Source organism: Coffea arabica, chromosome 6e, assembly GCF_036785885.1.
Source record: "Coffea arabica cultivar ET-39 chromosome 6e, Coffea Arabica ET-39 HiFi, whole genome shotgun sequence".
NCBI classification, from domain to species: Eukaryota; Viridiplantae; Streptophyta; class Magnoliopsida; order Gentianales; family Rubiaceae; genus Coffea; species Coffea arabica.
The window spans coordinates 9155505-9176797 of NC_092321.1; the positions used below are offsets into that span (position 1 = coordinate 9155505).

Here is a 21293-nt window from a genome sequence, read left to right on the forward strand (position 1 = left end):
TTCTAACCAGTATCCGTCCAGTTTTTATTTGTCAATTTTCAATATTGATTCTAAAACAATACTCACAATAATTATTCGACCAACTGGAAGAAATTTGAAGCTAATTAACACTTCTAGTTAGTAGTGTCAAGCGTACGTCCCCTGTAGCTTCCTTTCAGAAAAGCTAAAACGATGTTACGTTTCTCCATTTTCCTCACCTATGTGTAAAGCATCAGAAACTAGGGAATTTCATTTTCTTTTCGTTTCCTCAATCGCAGCCATAAAACGAGTACAAGACGACAGGTCTTCCTTCATTCTACACCTCAAGTTAAAAATGTAACGAACAAAACCACCCCAAAGGATCCTTTCTCCTTATCCTTTTTTTTTTTTTTTTGCAGAATTCTCCTTATCCTAATATGGGATATATTTTTTGTCTTTTCAAAGGCAAGAGTCAAAAAGATTGTCCAAAATGACTCACAATTGAGTAGTAGTAGTATTATTTTGTTCAGCAGTATTGTCATCTTATCAAAAACTCCGAGTCACATAATCAAATGTGCTTGCTTGAATTAGCGTGAATTTCTAAGCAGAAAAGATAGATCCCCAACCGGCCTCCCCACCCAATCCCCCAACAATGTGTCCCACTTCCCTCCAATCTTTAGCTCTCTACTTGTATAAATAGCCATTAGCAGGCCTCCAAAGCTTTCATGCTTAAAAATCAAATTCTTTTTCAAAGCCAAATTCGTACTTGCAGGCTGCCTGCCACCCTTGGCTCCATAAATGCCAAAACCATCTCCACAGGATACTATCATCAATATAGAATAAACATCTCATTCTCAAAAGAAGCACCGGAGAAAGATTAGGAAAGGAAAAGGAGGCGGGACATAGGCTGCTTGTTATTTCCCTCTATTTTATCAGCTTCTTTTGTTGTTCTTTTGTATTTTAGTACCGACAAAAGGCAAAATTTTAAGAACGTAAAAAGCGAAGAACTCAAGGACAAAAAGGACCCCATTTGGCTTTGAGATTTGAGGCTCTGAAAAAAGAGAATAGGAGAATTCCGGGGCTCAATTAGGAAAATGTTGAGAACCAACATTTTGTTGTTGATCATAGTTCTGGTATCATTTCTTAGTTGTACAGTTAGAGCCAAAGTCTCTTATGATGGCAGGTCATTCATCATTAATGGCCAGAGAAAAATTCTTATTTCTGGCTCCATTCATTATCCCAGAAGCACTCCTGAGGTAACAATCGCCAATATGAATATCCCCTGTTTTTTTCTTTTCGAGTATGCATGCTTTAGTGATGAATTTCTTTCTGATGAGTCTTTTTTCTTTTTCAACTTATTTACTTGGGGTGGGATGCAGATGTGGCCTGATCTTATACAGAAGGCTAAAGACGGAGGCTTGGATGTGATACAAACTTATGTATTTTGGAATGTGCACGAGCCTTCTCCTGGAAAGGTATTCTTGAATTTCCAATCCACTTTTTTCTTGAACAATGATCATTTCTATCTGAAAATTAAAGGTTCCTTCCTGTAATCTATATTTATCTCGAATTTGTATTTCTGCAGTATAATTTTGAGGGCAGGGGCGATATCGTCAGATTCCTCAAGCTAGTAAAAGCAGCTGGTCTTTACGCCCATCTTCGCATTGGCCCCTACGTTTGTGCAGAATGGAACTTTGGGTAATGCAGATAAATAAATATCTACTACATTCATACGTTCACATGTATCTTAAATTTCTTTTATTATTGTCGTTAAGGTCTTTCTTACTCATTAATGTTGAAATGGGAAGTAATACTGGACTAGTAATAGAAATGTATGGGTATTGGTTTTGGTATTGAATTCCTCTGTTTCTTCTCTGTTTTAATGATGCAGGGGTTTCCCGGTCTGGCTAAAATACGTGCCCGGCATGGAATTTAGGACAGACAACGGGCCTTTTAAGGTACCAACTCAACTACAGAAGGGTCCCTTTTTAAATCCACCAATGGCTGTGTTTATGGTTCGGTTTTAGTTTGACTTCTGAAATTTACTTTTTGACCATGACGAAGGCGGCAATGCAAGGATTTGTTACGAAAATTGTCAACTTGATGAAGTCAGAAAATTTGTTCGAGCCTCAGGGAGGACCAATTATTATGTCCCAGGTTGGAAAATAAATACTTGTGATCTTTTTTTTTTTTTGTCTGTTTCCGTGTTTCTAGATGGATATGGGTTCTGTTTCGTTCGTGGTTTTTCGTTTATTACAAGGTCTGTTGCAACCAATTCTTCGGATTCATTTGGGATATTTGCATGTTTCCAGATAGAGAACGAGTATGGCCCAGTTGAGTGGGAGATCGGAGCTCCAGGTAAAGCATATACCAAATGGGCGGCACAAATGGCTGTTGCTCAAAACACTGGTGTTCCATGGGTCATGTGCAAGCAAGATGATGCCCCTGATCCTGTTGTAAGCAATTCTTTCTACCACCTCTTCTTTTTGCCCCCTTTTTTTCCGCTTCTAATAAGCTATGAGTTTATTAGGGTGATATAGGGCCCAAATGGTTCCTAAAGCTTTTGGTTTTGTTTATTTTGTCCTTGGAAAAGATTATCTTCAATCAGTAGAGTTTGGATGTTTGGTTGTGTGCTTGATATTTGACCCATTAGGTTTGGCTCAACAGATTTGGCTGATCTTACTGAGGGAGACAAATTAATATGCCCACAAATATGTCGGACAAATCTATTAATCTGAAAATGAATTTTGTATTCGGCTGCTGAATTCGATGTCTTTCTGTTCCAGCTCTTCTCTTGAAGGTGAATCTGCAAAAGTGCTCCATTTTCTGTTCTCAAGCTTCTCATGCTCTTTTTATTTTATTCTATTGCAGATAGACGCTTGCAATGGTTTCTACTGTGAAGGTTTTGTTCCAAACAAGCCTTACAAACCAAAAATGTTTACTGAAATCTGGACTGGCTGGTGAGTCACTTGAAAAAAAAGAAAATTCCCTTTTTATCCATTCCTGCTGTTCTCTAGGTTTTGGTGCTAATTAGACATTAAGAAACCTTCTGATGTCCCTCCTACTATATCCCAGGTATACACAATATGGAGGACCAAATCCCCATCGACCAGCGGAGGACTTGGCATATGCAGTTGCAAGGTTTATCCAAAACAATGGTTCCTTTTTCAACTACTATATGGTTAGTCAAATCTTAAATGCATATTGGGAAAGAAATTCTAGCCCACTGCCTTTATATGATTTAGGTAATTAACTTACTATGTTTTGAAATGTCTGTGTATTTTGTGTTTTTGCATTGGCGGCTGCAGTATCACGGAGGAACAAATTTTGGCCGGACTGCTTCTGGTCTTTTTGTTGCCACTAGCTATGACTATGATGCTCCAATTGATGAATATGGTACGTTTCAGTATCATACCAATTTTAAATCTTCGCTATTTTGTAAATTGCGCATAAAATGGCATATTATGATCAAAAAGGATGAATGACTGTTTCGTGCAACATCAGATGTCTCTCACAGCAAAAGTGCAGCTCTCAATATGACTGCTTGTCTCTTCAGAACTTGAATACAACTTTTCATATATGTTGTGGTTAATTTACTAGGGCTACTGAATGAACCAAAATGGGGGCACCTGAGAGATCTGCATAAGGCTATCAAACAATGCGAACCAGCTATGGTTTCAACGTATCCCACAGTTATCTGGCTCGGGAAGAATCACGAGGTAAATTGATTCCAGTTGGTTGACAACATCAGCAATTTTATTGGTGTTATCACCTCTTACTTTCTGAATCTAACTATGCTTCCATAAACTTGTTTAGGCTCATGTGTTTAAATCAAGATCTGGAGCTTGTGCTGCTTTCCTTTCTAACTATGACCCAACATATTCAGTGAGAGTGAGCTTCCAAAATCTTCCATATGACCTGCCACCCTGGTCTGTCAGTATTCTTCCAGACTGCAAGACCGTAGTCTACAACACTGCAAAGGTAAGGAAATAGCTCTCTAAGGTGACCAGCAATTGTTTTCTTCCATTAGTCATGAAGGAGATTTGATATACGTGTAAATATTCCTATCTGGTCGTTCTAATGTTTATTCTCCCCGTTTTCTGACCAAAATTTAATCTTTTTCTATGCAGTCAAATTTCGTAGCTTTAGGCAACAATTAAACCTAAGCAACACCAGTGTATGGTCTTTTGCAGGTTAATTCCCCAAGCTCAGAGCCATTGATGACACCTGTAGGTGGTAAATTATCATGGCAGTCGTACACTGATGAAACACCCTCTGCAGACGACAGTGATGTGCTTGTAATGAATGGATTGTGGGAGCAATTGAACGTGACAAGAGATTCCTCGGACTATTTGTGGTACCTGACAGAGTGAGTGTATATTATCTAATAAGTTCTTTAAAGCATTTTGTAAATCCTGTATCTAGATCTCAGTATCACTTTCAGTCTTCTTTTTAACCCATCCCTGCTTGCCTCCTTTGATTCTCCAGCGTGAATATTGCATCCAATGAAGGATTCCTGAAGAGTGGACAGGACCCCCTTTTCACTGTTATGTCAGCTGGCCATGCCTTGCATGTTTTCATTAATGGTCAACTTTCAGGTAGTTAGATTTCAATAGTGTTTGCAAATTATCAAGTTCTGCCTTGACATTCTGTACATTTCTACTCACTTTTTGTCATGTTCTTATGCTAATACTTAACGGGTCTGTTTTTAGGGACGGTGTATGGTTCATTGGACAATCCAAAACTCACATACAGTAGCAATGTAAAACTTAGAGCTGGTGTCAACAAGATTTCTTTACTTAGTGTTGCAGTGGGATTAGCGGTTAGTTTGCAGTTGATAATGTCCACACGCTTCCTGAATATTATCACTATTTGCATTTGGTTAAGCTTTCTTCAAGCGTACTAATTGCATTTTTCATCGTATTTCAGAACGTTGGGGTGCATTTTGAAACCTGGAATACAGGTGTTCTGGGTCCAATAACCTTGAAGGGTCTAAATGAGGGGACAAGAGACCTGACAAAGCAGAGATGGACATACAAGGTTCATTAGTATTTGCGTTTGTTTTTACTCCATATTGTGAGTTACCAAGAGAGGAAGAAAAATTCTAGAACTTCAGTTGCATGATTAGCTCCCATATCGACAAGTAACAAAAGCCTTGGAAGAAAAAGAAGAAACAAAAGCAGTTTGGTATCACTTCCGGCATCATAGCAATACCAAACTGTTAATTAACAAAGTCAATTAATAAGTTGAAAGTTCATTGATTTGGGCGTGTTTGCAATAGGAAGTCTTTCAAAAGGCTATTTCTTTCGAGAGATTGCCAGAATGCATGCTCATGGATTGACACTTATTTGGCTGTTCATTATCAGGTTGGTTTGAAAGGTGAAGCTCAAAGTCTCCATACTGTCACGGGAAGTGCCTCTGTCGAATGGGCAGAAGGATCATTGTTGGCTAACAAGCAGCCTCTGACATGGTACAAGGTAATTGTGTTTACTCTTATTTTTTGGTGGTTTGACTGGCACAAGTTAAATGTGTTCTGATGATGCTCTAATCACTTCCTCAAAATTATAATTGAGACATTTCCTGCTAAAATTTCGTTTATTAATTCAAACAATGTACACTTCCATTCAGACTACTTTCGACGCACCCCCGGGAAACGATCCAATAGCTTTAGATATGGGCAGTATGGGGAAAGGAGAAGTGTGGGTAAATGGTCAAAGCATTGGAAGGCACTGGCCGGCATATATTGCAAATGGCAACTGTGGTGGCTGTAATTATGCCGGGACTTTCTCAGAGAAGAAATGCCAGATGTACTGTGGAAAACCTTCTCAGAGATGGTAATTAATAATTTCAGCAATTAGATTATAGATTGTGTAAGCAATGCGATAACTTCTGATGACACTCTAAATTTTAGGTACCATATTCCTCGTTCTTGGCTGCAGCCAAGTGGAAATCTTTTGGTTGTGTTCGAAGAATGGGGTGGTGATTCAACTTGGTTGTATTTGGTTAAAAGGACAAGATGACTTGGTATCCAATCCAATGCTGGGATATACGAAGGCTCCAATTTGGTGTCACGAATGAAGAACTGTATAGGCATCATTCACTGTGAATAATTCACACTCTCGACCCGACTGCAAATAAGCATGATGTATGTAAACGGCATACACTCTGCAAAGGATAGCTAGCTCTCTTCAGATATTTTATACAACGGGGAATAGTACATCTCCTGTGTACACATCTTTTTAAAGTTTTAGAATTATGAGAAGTCCCGTATATGTATCTCATTAGCATGTCTGTCCGATTGGAGGCAACTCCAAATAAGCCTGATGTATGCAGGAGACATGCACTGAAAATTAAAGCATAGCCCCCTATATCTGGTTTTCTGATAAAACTGCATCTCCTCCATGGTCCATGCATATCTTCTTTAAGCCTTTTTGTTTTGAGCAATCCTGTGTGCTTATCTCAGTAGCAAAGCCTGATTGGCCTGTCACTGTAAAATGTACTGATCTGACAGCAGCCTTCTTGCTATGCGTAATGTATTGATATGAAAACAGCCTTGTTGCTATTCTTCTCGTATTATCATGACATATTATCTTTGTTTTTTCTTTTTTTAATGTGCTGCTACACCATGCCGATACGCCTTGTGATTTCGTTGAGAAGCTGCATGGCCCTGAATACGATTTGCTAGTTAATATGGTTATGCAGTTGCTAATCAACACCAGCTTGTAAACTTGTTACTAAGCCGGAATCCTTCAGAGAGATTGAGCAAAAATAATTGGCAATGTGTTTTGTGGGACCATAAGCTTTTTAACAAATATTAGATCCAAAGTTTCAATGTAGATAAATATTTTCAAAGAAAAAGCAAAAATAATTTATCACGGTAATTTGTCAAAATATTTTAGCAAAAATTATATTAATCGTCACTCACATATTATTGATATGAAATTTTAATCATTCAAAATTATAATGAGTGGTTTTAGTTTTTAACAAATATAAAACGTTCTCATTTGATACCTTCTGGTTGAATTTTAGTTGGATGATGCCGGATCCTATCATCTTCACTGTTGAGTTTTGCAAACGTTCAAACCTAACTTGTCCAAAGGTTATTTCGACAAAATTTACGACTTTATTTTGGCATTGATCAAGTTTCCAAATCATTTCAAACATGTTCCAAACTTCAAATCAAATAAAAATCATCACCTAAACACAAACCAAAGAATCAAACAAGAAATCCAAATTTTCCACTCTATTTTCTCCACAAGACTCAAACAGAGTTGCAATCAAATTACATCCAATGATTTAAAAGATCCTTAAGATCAAAATCCATGATAAATCTGAACCCAATAATCCTCAATCGATGGACTAAATTTCTAGCAAAAATTCCAGCAAGAAGTTGACCAACGACCAAAAGCGAGCCTCTTCTGTTTATTAGGAACCAAAATCGATCATTTTGATTCTAAGGAACTAAAATATCACATCAATAAAATATGTGAGAAATGATTGGTGCAATTTTTTCAATACTTTAGTACCAAAACATATCACTTTTTTGGGCTAATATAATCACACCCAAAATATTTCTTTTTTGGAATAAAATAATCACATGCAAAGTACATAAGATATTACTAGTAGATTTTAAAAAGCTCGGAGAACAAATTCAGGATATATTCGTGCAAAAAAGCATCAAGGTAAAAAATACGGGAAACAATTTGCTCCCAAAAGGTTGCGTACTACATTTGCTGCAACAGCATTTACTTTTACTGCACTTGTACAAAGTTAAACATTATTATCCAATCAGGCCAATGATTCTTTTCTAATTTGCAGGAGGAAATTTTCTTCTTTACACAATCTCCTCACAAGAAAGCTGATGCACCTTTCAAGGCGTCGATGACATCCTCCAGGTCCTTGTAGTCTTGGGGATCTTGTCCTTGACGTTCCCACCGTACTAAGCTATGGACGAGGTCCCTATACATTATAAGTTTTGCTGCTTCATCAGCTTTAAAATGGAGAAGCCTCTTGACGCACTTGAGGAGATAATTTCCAACCTTCAGTTTCATGCCATGAAGAAACTTTAACCCCCTCTCCTCATTTTCAAATAAAGAAGCTGTCATCTTCTCAGTTACATCAGTTAGATCAAAGACAACAGAGGCTCCAGCTACAGCCTCTTCTGCCGTACATGTTTGACTCCACGTAGTCGACTCTTCCTGCCATTCACAGATCCTTCCGTTTTGCTTCAGTCCATGAATTTGTGTTTCTGTCCATTTTAAGATAGTACCAGTTGCAGCATAATGCAAAAATAATTCACATCCTACCTCATCTACAGAATCAAGGAATCCAATCAAAATGCCTAATGGGATCATCCTAATTAATCTACTTTGCTGGCTGCAATCTCCTTGTGATATTTGTGCTGCTACAGATGCAAAACCAGTAACTTGTCTGCAATATCTAACGCACACGTCATGAAATTCCTTCAACCAGATCCAATTTGAATGGTTGTCATATTTGAGGATTCTGTTTTCAAGACACACCAATTCAATTTCACTTTCTTCCTTGCAGCCCCGTGATGCCTGGTAGCATTTACCTGAGCTAAAGCGCTTTGAAGTCCATAATCCTGATAGTTTGGTCAAATAATCAACTAGCAAGTCTTGATTAGATTCGGTAACAGGGTCCAATATCCATGCAATATACCTCGCTGCAGCAGCGCAATAAGGCACTTCCTCATCATATGATTTATCAGTGGAGTGTATCATGTACTTTAAATGGGCAATGCCCTGAAAGTCTGGAGCAGAGAAGAGTAGTAGACAGGCAAACAAGAACCAATCAGGGAAGTTTATAGCAGTAGCCCTGTTGTGGAGGAGAATAAACATAAGTTTCTTTGTATAAAAAAACTGGGGAATCAAAAGACGTGGGTCTGCCATATAGCAAAACCATACCATAGAGATTTATGATCCACCAGTTCCATCTTCAACACCCCTTGCTCAGAACTTCCGTTATAGTCTTTTCCCCCCTGAGAAACCAATCTGCTTATCTTCTGAACTAGCTGCTGAAAATTTTCCCACGACAGAGGTCCAGCCAAAATTCTTATAGTTTTTTGCTTGTACGGGAAATATGCATCACAAAATGGCATTTTGGACCCAGTCTCCATTGATAAGCCCCACGACATTGGTCTGGAGACTATGTCTAGAACCAGTGAAACCAACTGAATCTGAAGCCTCAACACAGAAGCCAAACCCCTGTCATTGAATCCTACCAAGTGAGGGAGCAGAGACATCAATTCATGTGAAAATAAAGAAGCTTATTCTTTTCTGACCAAGCATAAACAAGTTGCTGCAAATAGCAATAGTTCAAAATTCTAGCACGTGAAGATCAAAAATAACAAAAAGCCATCATGACAGACACCAGAAAGCCATCATGACAGACACCAGAAAGCCATCATGACAGACACCAGAAAGCGTAAAACACCAAGCAAAGGGTGTGAACCCAGAGTCTGCTAAACTTCAATATCAAGTAGTCAAAACATCAGACCTATTGTAGACAACAGAGTTCATGAAATTTGTGACTAGGAACTCACGTTAGTAGATACCAATTATGCAATAGGGCCCTAGCCTCAATGAAAAGAGCTGGAGCAAGCGTCAAGGATATCAGTATGGAATGCCATTCTGTCATCTCACTGAAGGCCATACTCAGGCAAAGCAAAGGTCTTTTATTGACCTCTTGCAAGATTTGCGACATATTATGTTTTAGAAGGGCAGGATCAAGATACCAACACAGCAACCTGCAAAGGTATTGGTTAATGCAAGATATGAAACAATCTGCGCATGACATATTGAGATGAGCAAACTGTTCAAGAAATTACAAACCATAGAGGTCCTCTAAGCTCATTGGGGAATCAACCAAGATAACATGATGATTTCAGATGTCCAGCCATCTTCTTAATTCAAGCATTTACATTTCACAGTCCACATTTTCACATCTACACCACTTCACCACATAAAAAGATATAAAAAGTTTTGGACACTATGAACAAATGAACAAAGAGAGAAGATGTTACTTATAATATCATATGAGAAAGAAGATCATCTAAGTAAACATATCTCGCATGTCCAAGAATCAAAATAACTAAAAAAAGTTACAGCTTCAACCTGAAATGGCAAATTGGTGATCTACAAAATAACTACAAAAAGCTCTGTCTTCAAATCAGCATTTGCAAGTACGTCAATTAGAGAAGTATTAATCAGCATTCTCAAGTATGTGATGGGGATAAAAATCAGCATTCTCGAGTATGTCAACTGGATAAAAATTAATCACAAAGAGAAGGAACATAAAATATTCAGGACATTGAAGTGAATAGCACACTTTAAGGCAACACATTGGCTGTAAAACATAGAGACCCTCAGATTGCTATATGGAATTCCAAAGTCCAGACCACCCACCTTACTGGCATATCTCTGCTCATACAACTTTCTTTTGGCACATGGGCAAGTAGCTTTTGAAAAGAAAGTTTCCATCCATCAACTGTTTTAACATCAAGAACAGCACTTGATTCCAAAGTGTACTTAAAGCGTGAAGCCAGTACCACCATGCGTAATGCAGCATGTACCATTGAGAGAGAAAGATCTCCTACAAGATGAAAAAGACGAACAATGTAGGCTAGTATATCAATTTCAAACACTAATATCAGTTCAATGGTTAATGCCAATTTCAGATCAGCATTATAGATTAAAGTAAGTTCTCACACCATTACTCCCTCCGCCCAACCATTTGAAGGTGTCCTACTTAACATTTTTGCAAGTCCAAAATGTACCCATCGTAGCCATTTCTATCCTTGAAATGCTAGTACACTTGGCATCTTTTATTATTTACTAGTAGTAATTTTTTTGCCATATCATCTAAAACTAGCCATCACAGCATTTTTAAGTAGTGTTGAAAGCTACAAAATTGAAATACAACAAAAACGTGATGCTAATATTCTTCAGAGAATGCACCAAAACAAAAAGAATATATCACAGAAAAGCAAATTTAGAATAGAAAGAACGTCCAAAAATACCTCGATGTCCTTCCAGTTTTTCCAAAACATCAACACATGCTTCTATAATTTCCGCGCAGTCTTGCCTACAAATCGATCCGCCAACTCGCAAGACCTCATTTTTACCAATTTTAATAACCTTACATTCGACAGAAGACGACAGAACTGCGACGATCGTCTTTACCGTGCAATCAAACACCGATTGGAAAACCTAACAAATAAAAGAAAGTATATTTAAAATAAGAAACTAAAATACAAAAGGGAAAACGTTGAAAAAGTTGTTGATTGAGTTTAGAGAGGACCTGCGGAGCAGTGAAGCACATGAGAGAGAGCGCAGTGTCCAGAACTCTGGTGCTAGGTTGAGTTTCGCTCAGGTTGAGAGAGCGATTCAGATTGGAGATCGTGATGGCGAGATCTTCATCATCTTCATTTGTAGCCGTTGGATCTAGGGCTCCTGCATTCGAAGCAAGCGAGGAAAAAAGAGATGTTATTTCTGAAAATTTCGTCATAGCATCATCATATGCTGACGGACTGATGCTCAGAACTCAGAAGACGAAAGGTTTCCCGCCAAAAAGCGGGAAGGAGATCTCGGCAGAGGTTTTTATGGGATGGATTGCTTCTATTGGGCTTGGGCTTCAGGTTACCTTATGGGCTTCTAAGAATAAAAAATTAGTTGTTTGGAAAATTTCGGGTTTATTTGGATTGAACATTATTTTTCCAATTTTATTTGCTTACATCATCATTACAATTTCCAATACACCTTTTTATCTTCCCGATTACCCTTTTATCTCACATATATCACATCACAAAAAGTGCTACAGTAGAAATATCCCAAATAACTTACAATCCAAACAAATTCCTCTCTCTGTCCCTCTTTTTTTTAAAAATTTTTATTTCTTGTCCTTCCTATTTGGTAGGTGTGCAATCTACTAGTACATAATAACGTTTGCTTAGTATTTGTTGTTTTAATTTGATAGTTGTTGCTAAGTAAGGAATGGATTAAAAGCATTTGATTTCTACTATTAATAAAGAAATGGTTCGTCTAACGAGTGCCTTACTTCAATTGTTAGATTTTTTGAAAAGTAAGATTAATTAAATAATGTGTATAAATGTAAAGGATGATAATAATTGTTAGTATGTGTATATATATGATAAGTTAAATGAAATTTAGATGTATTAACAAACACCTATTAGAAAAACCCATAAAGAAATTTAACTTCAAATGCCATGTAGTTTTTGTCGCATCTCAGTATTTGTGTCGTATTTGAATGGTTTAATTACAACTAATAAGCAACTCTATGTCTGCACTATTTTTGAGTGAATAATTTAGATTTCCCCAAAATAGATATTTTCTTGTTTCTTTTTCGTTTCCCTAGATTTTTAAACGGTCCAGGTGATCTTGTGTGATTAGTCATTATCCTTTTCATCCATCCACATTGGATTCATTTCACGAGGGTAGTTGAAATGAAAGATATTATGGCTTTTAAGGTTCAAATCGCCATGATTAGATGAAGTTTTGCTATTTGAGGTATAAGCACCTGCGACCATCAAGGCGCAGGCATCACATAATTCGCATATATGATATACCAATCATCTCAAAGTTGGAAAAACAAATATAGATTCTTTTTCTTTCACATCCCAGGTAGTTAATTAGTCTTCTTGATGCTGCAATGCGGACTGACGAAATGAAATGACATCTGCATGGTACATTGCATTTTTTACAAGATCTCCCTTGTCAATTTGCTTTGTCCTTTACTGTCTATGGTTGCTTTATTGTTTTTTCAAGCACTAACCATCCACCAAGCTCTCTGTAATACTACGTCTTGGGGACTAAATTCAGATGCTGCATAATTCTAAAGCTCTTTGTAACATATGCTTATAATCCCACACGATTTATTCGTGTTAAAACTTCTTTAAAGTGATTTCTAGTGTGCATAATCATGAATTGGGCTAAAATTTGGTGTCAACATGAATTTGTAAATTGTAATACAAGACTAGATAAAAGTCATTAATTTGGCCTAGAGCTCTAGCACGACTTGTAAGACCGCTCGAGTTCAACTCAAATTCAAGTAATCCTAAACTTAAACAAGCTGAGATAGAACACGGGGATGAGATAGTAAAATGCCCAAACTAACACTAACACAAAAAGCCCTGAACTTAACTTAAAGGCTATGGATCTCATCTTTCATTAAATTCAAATCACTTGCCATGGATCAGTGTTAATCATCTCCAGTGTGGCGTTGCAACTCACCAACTCTAAATTTGAACCTAGCATCTATTAGCATTAGAAAAAAGATTAATAATAATCATAATAAAAAAGTGAAACAAGGGAAAGTGGCCAAAAAACAAAAATGAAAGAAAAAGAAAACAAGAGACAGGGATCCAGTGTCAGCAGAGAATAGTGTAGGAAATGATCCAAGGAAACAACGATAAAACCGATTTGATATGAAATCCCGGATTTTGTTCCGGTGTCAGTTGATGAAGGGGTGTACTGATTACTGGCTGCTTGTGCTGGACCATGGATTCAACAACAGGACATGTCAAGAAGACGACGAATAATTTCCAACTGTAATCAAGGACAGATATTGAAAAAAAGAAAAGAAAAGAAAAGGTAGTATTAACTACTTACGTTTTACTAAATCGCCATTGAATAATTGTTGTCATAATAATGCTAGTTGGTTAATTGAAGGGCCAAGAGCTTGGAAAAGTAGTCAAGAATTAAGGAAAGGAGAACCCTCCAAAATTAAAGCCTATAGTTATGTAATACTAATCTTTTGCTCTCCATCACCATTCACCATCATCATCATTATTATACCTCTTGAGATTCCTTCTTCGCATATTTTAGTCATATACTATTAGTTAGTTAATGGGCATCCCCTTTTCGTCCCTGCCTTGCTAAAGCATGGCTTGATACCCAAGATGATAACATTCTTTAGAGTACTAACATATGTTCTCTTTGTTGACAGTAGCAGTTAATTGAATGTTTGAATGCCATTGGTCCTTTTTTCTCAAGAAAAAGTTGTTCACTGGCTTTTTAAGAATAAAGCTGAGGTACCCTTCATTTATGCTCCTAAGCCTAATCCATAAGATTTGCAAATCAGAATCATGGGCCACTAGCTAATATTCTAAAGAAACTCGTACAATTTGCAGCGCCAATACTTTTGATTTTGGAATTTCAAAGAAAAGAAACGAGTAAGATATAATTGTAATCGTAATCGTTCCGAAGGGGCAAAAAAAAAAAGGAAGAAGAAGAAAGAAAGAAAGAAAGATTGGTTTACCATATGATTAGGTTAATTACTTAATTAGTGATCAATACAAAAGGGCCCTCAAGTTAATCAAATGGTCTATATAGCATTACAGGATTATGGATTACATCCTCAAGTAAGTAGGACCGAAGAATTAATTTACCTAGGGAGCATTATCATTAATAAACATGTTAAAAAATGATGATGAAATGGAAAAGGAAAAGGAAAAGGAAAAGGAGGATGAAGTTATGCTAAAAACATATAAATTTAAGAAAAAGTAATGTGGTAAACTTGTTGGGGTCTGCCATTTAGCAATTACAATAAGGAAAAAGGCTTTTTCGGGGAAGGGAGGGTCGGGGGTGGGGTGGAGAATTGGAGATTCTCATTTGGTTGGTTGTGGTATGATATAATTGGTGAATCGAAACAAACGTATGGCCGTATGGGGGTGGCAGATTGGCCTCTGACATGCACAATCATCAAAGAGTGATTTGAAGTCGAAACCAATGTGAGGGCAAAAAGAGACGTCAAGTGGGCCATTCCATTTGTTTGGGGGAAAATCTTTGCTCCACAGTCTACAATAATGGAGTCTTCATGAACAGCTCCATCGATTTGACTATTCAATGTGCACTAAGACCCGTACCATGTCTCCCAATATATTCACCACAGTTTTATTTTCCGGACCTTTTGACACGTGAATTTCTATTTTACGTCTACTTCTATTCTACATTAAAGATAAAGAAAAGAGATGGATTCAACTAAAGGAGTCTATAGAGAATTTAGAGGAAATTAAATCGTCACTAGATTAGACAAGTATCTTAGCATCTATTGAGATGGATCCAACCAAAAGGGTCAATGGAGAATTTAAAGGGAATTGAATCGCCACTGAACTAGACGAGTGTCTCTGTATTTATTGATGAATTTTTCTAAAAAATACTGGAGAAAAATGCAATTCAAGAAACTTGATCCCTTAACCTACACATAAGGAGAGCTTTAACCTTTTTCCCAGTGGCCAACTACCTCTACCATAGTTGGTTTATTTTCCAGACTTGTTGGTTGAAGGGAAAAGAGAGATTTACTGAAGCATACCTACAATTGGGAACAAATGCCTCACTGCTAATTTGCCCAACACTTATATTGTTTTCTTTTTTAACTTTTTATTAAAAAATGTAAGTAAACAAGATTATTGATTTACAATTGAATATTTGAAGGTTGGTTTTAGAGATTGGGTTAGTCAAATACTACTGCCTTTTTTTTTTTTTTTTGTTTGTTTGGCATTTTTATATCCTTGTTAAGGAATTAAACACTCGGAGTCGAGGTGTTAATTAATTCTCCTACTCAGTCATACAATAGTGGCAATGATAGATGTCCTATAACCTAATCTAGCCTAATCTAGGAGAAGGGGTAAAGGGAGATGGTCAACTAAGACTAGCCACATATTGTGGCAAATTTGTGAGAGGCAGGAGTTGAACCCCTGACCTCCAGCATTACCAAATATGGTGATGACCACTGAACCAAATGGCCAGTGACTTTTTCAAGTGTATTCAGTATTTGACTATTGAAGGACATAAATAAATTATTATAGTATTTGATAGTAGATATTTGGTGAGGAAATAAAAACAGGTGCTGTGGATATAGTATCATTTGTCCTCAAGGGCATATGATGATATTTGAAGGACATAAATTCTGTCCAGTATTGTTGTTGTATATTCGTAGAACATAAACGTGTCGTGGAGAGAAAAATGGAGAAGTAGGATCCATGGCAGCAAAGCAAGCCAATCGGGGTTGGGAAACTGTTAATGAGGCTATCTGTCTCAGTGAGTGTCTCTATTTGCAGGGATTGGGACCTATCAGCTGGGGTGGGTCTGAACCTACGACACCCTTCCCCACCCCTGCTCAGAAAGATTACAAAATCATCAGCCCCAATTCAGCATCCCCTTCCATCTCTACTCTTTTTTTTTTTTAAATACGATAAATTTTATTATATATCTTTTTTGACTCTACACGAATACTTTACATTAAAGAGGAAAGGGTGAACCTAAGAAGAAATGCGAAGGAGACTGAACCGGTATCGAACAGACAGGTATCTTTGCAGGATAGGAATACAGACTAGAGACTCCATCCCTTGACCTAAATCTGGAAGAGTTTTAAACGTCTCCCCAAGAGCAGTGTTGGTTCCCTTCAATCTCTACTTGCTGTCTCCTTTTTTAAAGGACGTATTGGAAACAGAGAATTTGGTTTGGGCCACAGGAGCTGAGTTGTGCAGGACGTGGGACCCTGATAATTTGGTTTTAATTTGTTTAATGCTACTTCATGTGAATAGCTAGTCTCCTTTCTTCCTACTTACTTCCAGCTCAACCAATTGTCAATTGTCCCCAGTGACAACTTGCGAACTGGGGCTGTCCTTCCTGAGAATTTTTTCCTTCCTGGGACTGGGGCTGTCCTTGGCCACTCCTCCAGTAGTTCACCAGTCAAATCCAGTTGTGCTGCAAAGAATGTCTTAAGGATTCAAACTTCGGCTAATGTCCTTTAGTTTACTAATCAAATCCGTTGTTTTAACATAAAAAAGGTCAAGGGGTTAAAGTTTCAACGCCTCTTTTATCTCCACCAAAAAAAAAAAAAGGGGGGGATGCCTTTTTTTGTTTAGTTGGAATGAGGAAAAAAGATCAGTACCATGCTACTATATTATATAGAACGAGGAGAGCAATGGCGGAAAGGATAATACTATCAAACAAAGTGCATTGCATGCATAACCGGGTCTCTCGGATCCTGTCCTGTGAGGCACTGACCAAACCAAAAGGGAACTATATTAGATGGTCCAAAGATGAGATCTAATGTTTCTTTATCTTTTCCTGCATATATATATATATACACGCATATCTATTCAAAGCTAAATATAATCGGGCAAGTTTGCTTGGATTATCAAGATTTCATCATCAATCAGAATTGGGAAATAAACAATGAGAAAGCAATAGAGAATATAAAAGAAGCTTCTTTAATTCATTCACCACATCTGAAAATGTCCCCATCTCTCCCTTTCATTCTCCCCCTATATTTCTAACATAGCAAGCCCTTTTTTTCGCTCTCCAATCCCACTACAGACCATATGGAGAAAAAGAGAAAAACAAAGACTTTCCAAATGAATATAGAAGAAAATAGTAAGTGGAAATATATATTCCCCAAAAAAAAAAAAAAAACTGCCTAAATTCTAAAATCGCAACAAACTTTCATATGTCACTGCAGCCATAGTGTTGAAGAAGCCTATTGGCTTCTCTAAGACCGCTGAAGTATGCACCATGTGTAGTTGAATAGTGGGTTCTATGTGTTGCTTCCCCTGCAAACAAAATTTGAAGTGGAGGAGAGGGAGATTTGGGAGCTGATGAATTGCTAATCTTGGGCAATGGCTCAGCCATGGTGTCCATATCATCCCCACTTGATCCAACAGCGACATAACTATATGACCCCAAGAATAGAGGATCATTCCCCCATTTGCTCTTCAAAATTTTGGCAAATTTTATGCATCTTAAGTTGGAGTTTTCTGCAGAATTTGCATCCCCATTGCATGGCTGGTTGGAATCTGACGCAACATGGTAATGGGTGGATTTTGAGAACAAATTGGAGATTGTTGTTGAAACCCCATTAAGGATTTCGTCGTCGTTAAGAGATTCAAGCTCCAGGGCCTCTTCACCTGCAAACCAGGATAAGAGAACACTGGACTTGCTGTAGATTGGACTGAGAGATGCTGTCCTTCTCATCCACCAAGGGATGTCTGGATGCCTTGATAATGTGTGGTCTGATTGATGGAAAACCATCTGCAGGTTCGGGAACTTGATGCTGCTCTTGAATTCTTGACCATTTGTTGGACTTAATTGCAAAAACAGCTTGTTAACAACTCCATACCCAAGTTTTGAAATTGCTTCAGTCTTGAAACCAGGAAGTGGAGGATCGAACATACCGGCATCTTCGCGAATTCCATGTTTAAGAACTCCCAGTGAAACTGTCAGAATGACATGGTCTGCTGACATGGTTGAACCATCCAGAAAATGTAGCTTCACTGGCATAGTACCATGACCGTTTGGGACTGCTATCGGTAAATGGCCGTCAGGCTGCCATTCTATTTTGGTGACCTTGCGGCCTAATTGAACCAAACCAGCGGGCAGTACAGAAGCCAGTGACTCAATTATGCTCAAGTAGCCTTTAGCAATGGTTATTTCTTCACCTGGAAACAGAATATACTCACTTTCGGCGTTATAATCCAGAGTATGCAAATCTCCAGCTGAGGTATATGTCCTCTGCGTGTTTTCGTGCATTGCAAAAATGGCCTCTTCGAGTGCTTTTCCGCTCCAATTCCCAAGCATTTTGACCTGATCCCGCTGGTGCTTCATCGAGCTCCAGTAAGCATCCAATCCTTTTCGAAGAAAAGAACCAATACTGATGTTTCCAGGGCCGCAAGATTTAGCTGCAAGCTTGAGAGAACTGACCGTTTCATCTTCAATCAATTTTCCTTGAGAAAAATCCATCAATTTCTTGAAAAGGCTAGAAATTGGCTCAACAAGAGATGGATTCAACTCATATCCGCCTTCAGCTATTGTAACTGGCTCGTCCGAAAAGCTATCCATACACTCCCATGGCTGCTCAGACTCGAGCGAATTGATTTCTCGAGCAATTTTGTGAACTGGGCTACCTTTAATACCGTGGATCCATGTAGCACCTATCTCAATCCTGTCACCACCAAACTCCGAGGTGTTGATCCTCCCACCAATTCTTGTTCCCCCTTCCACAACACAAAGCTCAAACAAATCTTTGGAGCCAGCTGATTTGTAGAGCTTGTTAGCAGCTGTTAGACCAGCCATTCCGGCTCCAATTATCACAATTCTTGGCTTCCTTGTAAGCATTTTTTGAGTATCTCTTGCACTTCCTCTAGCACACAAACTGAAATACAAAACAAAGACAGCAGAGAGTGAAATTGTGAAGTGAGAAATGTACCCTAAGGAGGGAATATATACACACACACACACACACACACGAGAGCAGCATATATTGCCTCAAGAGGGCTCTCTTTTCCCGGCTAGTTTCTTTGTACTTACTTTTACATTGTTTATTTCCATCTAATAAAAACAGGGCTCTACTTTTCTTGAACCCGCTCTAGCCTCTACCTCCAGCTACACGTATCAAATGCCCCAATGAGGCAATGACACTGATAAAACATCTTTTTAGTCTCCCACAATCCCGCTGGATATCTGTAGAACTATCCTCCATCATAATGTACTTGAGAGTGTCATAAATATTAAGGGCTCACGCATCTTGTATGTGTCTGTATGTAGATGAAATATCGAGCAGTGTGTGTTTAGTTACCCCGGGAGGTAGAATATATTGATAAGAACACCAATAATAGGCTGATGATGCCTTTTACCAACCTCACATGTGTATCAGGTACTGACGGCCCACCAATGCCAACACTTTTAATGGTGCTGATTACTCCATCAGCTTCCATCTCATGAACTCCTTTCGATCTTTTCGACCTGCTAATTAGTCAGATTGCTAAACATTGATTAAGTTTCTTTTCTTTTCATTTTTTACCCCCACCCTGTGATGGACATTATCGTGTGGATTATGTTATCCCTCTCATTCAACGCTAACCTGTGTGACATAGATTTGGTTTACGTATGAGGTTTCAGTTCCATGCTAAGACAGCATTGGCCAACACGGATTTTCAACTGCTTAGATTGGTGTCATGTTTTACTTTTAAAGTTATCTTGAAATAGCAATCTCTTTCAAAGCGCAACATCTGAAATTTGAATCGATCCCTTTAGATTCTAATGTGTTGAGAAGCAGACACCTTCGTGTATTCAGCATGCCCCATATGTTTTTTGGACCTATATGGCGCGTTCTGGAAGCAAACATCAATGGGAAATTTATCTCTACTGAATCTTTAGAAGCACAAAAACTAAACAATAATATTGATTCCGATGATAATGAGCTGCTTAAGAATCAGTTCAAGATAACAGTGCTTTGCTTCCAAATCCATATATATATATATATATATATATATATATATATATATATATATATATATGTATATATCGATTCCACGCTCAAAAACCTTTTGTTTAGCAACACTAGCTTTCGCAAAGTACAGTTAACTATAAAATTAATGGTTGAGTAGAACCCTGTACAGCCGTTTTGCTTAACCAGCAAGAAGGCTGAATATATATACATATATATAATACTAGTGGGGGGAACTTGAGGCCTGCCTCAGCCCTTGGACAAATTTTCTAGCAGACGTTCTTAGCGGATTTTGCAACAGCTTAGAAAATCCTCCAACAGTACACATTTTGCAAAAGAGTGTGCTTGTGCAGATTAATATGTGTAGCTCAAAAGTCTAATCTTAAAGATGCGACATTTTTACTGAAGTGAGTCATGGTCAGAGTGCTTTGATGGTTAACGTGCACGTATTATTCGAAAAAAACTTGGATAATTAGCAAGTCTTTAAAACGGGACTAGAGACCTAGACGGGTCATTTTTTAATATTAATCATACTGGTATTGGAGTAGTCACTACTCTAGTCACCATCTCCAGCCTATTTTTCTCCCTCAAGAGTATGATTAACCAGTTTGCATTAAAGAAATCTATATCCTTTTATCAAATCTTCATAAAAGGCTGTGCAGATATGTAAGCATCGTGGGTTGATGATCAAGGAAGAAATCAATGAAGGGGAAGAAAGCTGGAGCAAGATTAGATGTTTCAAAGGTGATGCTTGAAAAGATTAATTATGTCTATTGCTCTTTTTTGTCGGTCCACGGGTTTTTAGCCGCAGCCCCAATTATGATTCATCATTTTCACTACTTGCAAACGTTATCATTGCTCCTTTTACAAGAGTTTTGATTCCTACGTACCTGTTACTGTTGTAACAAGAGTGTTGATTAAATCCCTGTAATGCTGTCAAACAGAATCTCAAGGCAGATTTGCTTAGCAGTACTGGTATTTTGCGGGATAACATTTAATGAATCCACTTTGGGAAGAGAAAAGCATTCTACTTTTAATTAAGCCTTTTTTTTTTTTTAGTTATAGCC

General features: G+C 37.9%; 3 protein-coding genes across 3 annotated transcripts; 1 reads left to right on the top strand and 2 right to left on the bottom strand.

The window, feature by feature from the left end:
• The first annotated feature begins 683 nt into the window (after positions 1-683).
• Positions 684-6520, top strand: LOC113695975 (beta-galactosidase-like). The gene is made up of 18 exons (XM_072054995.1): positions 684-1214; positions 1338-1433; positions 1544-1656; positions 1850-1916; positions 2023-2115; positions 2271-2414; positions 2830-2918; positions 3034-3139; positions 3267-3354; positions 3559-3677; positions 3775-3939; positions 4152-4327; positions 4447-4556; positions 4671-4780; positions 4888-4998; positions 5325-5435; positions 5587-5792; positions 5870-6520. The coding sequence occupies exons 1-18, from the start codon at positions 1053-1055 to the stop codon at positions 5976-5978; spliced, it is 2175 nt and encodes a 724-aa protein (XP_071911096.1). The 5' UTR covers positions 684-1052; the 3' UTR covers positions 5979-6520.
• Positions 6521-7593: 1073 nt separating this feature from the next.
• LOC113696306 (uncharacterized) lies at positions 7594-11563 on the bottom strand. Its single transcript, XM_072054996.1, has 6 exons — positions 11281-11563; positions 11000-11189; positions 10386-10572; positions 9524-9727; positions 8886-9185; positions 7594-8796 (listed from the first exon to the last, which is right to left on the bottom strand). Exons 1-6 carry the CDS (start codon positions 11485-11487, stop codon positions 7806-7808), a joined length of 2079 nt encoding a protein of 692 aa, XP_071911097.1. The 5' UTR covers positions 11488-11563; the 3' UTR covers positions 7594-7805.
• A 5633-nt stretch (positions 11564-17196) lies between these two features.
• LOC113694703 (probable polyamine oxidase 5) lies at positions 17197-19563 on the bottom strand. The gene is made up of 2 exons (XM_072054997.1): positions 19308-19563; positions 17197-19152 (listed from the first exon to the last, which is right to left on the bottom strand). Exon 2 carries the CDS (start codon positions 19113-19115, stop codon positions 17448-17450), a length of 1668 nt encoding a protein of 555 aa, XP_071911098.1. The 5' UTR covers positions 19116-19152; positions 19308-19563; the 3' UTR covers positions 17197-17447.
• Positions 19564-21293: the final 1730 nt, after the last annotated feature.

Bases quoted from the DNA above. Each gene is read 5' to 3' on its own strand.
- LOC113696306 (XM_072054996.1), bottom strand. From the start codon at position 11,487: ATGACGAAATTTTCAGAAATAACATCTCTTTTTTCCTCGCTTGCTTCG. The intron at 11,190-11,280 runs GTCCTCTCTAAA...TTTATTTGTTAG, and splicing joins TGTGCTTCACTGCTCCGCAG to GTTTTCCAATCGGTGTTTGA. The intron at 9,728-10,385 runs GTGGGTGGTCTG...ATACCTTTGCAG, and splicing joins AGCAGAGATATGCCAGTAAG to GTTGCTGTGTTGGTATCTTG.
- LOC113695975 (XM_072054995.1), top strand. From the start codon at position 1,053: ATGTTGAGAACCAACATTTTGTTGTTGATCATAGTTCTGGTATCATTT. The intron at 3,355-3,558 runs GTACGTTTCAGT...TTAATTTACTAG, and splicing joins TGCTCCAATTGATGAATATG to GGCTACTGAATGAACCAAAA. The intron at 5,436-5,586 runs GTAATTGTGTTT...ACTTCCATTCAG, and splicing joins AGCCTCTGACATGGTACAAG to ACTACTTTCGACGCACCCCC.
- LOC113694703 (XM_072054997.1), bottom strand. From the start codon at position 19,115: ATGCTTACAAGGAAGCCAAGAATTGTGATAATTGGAGCCGGAATGGCT.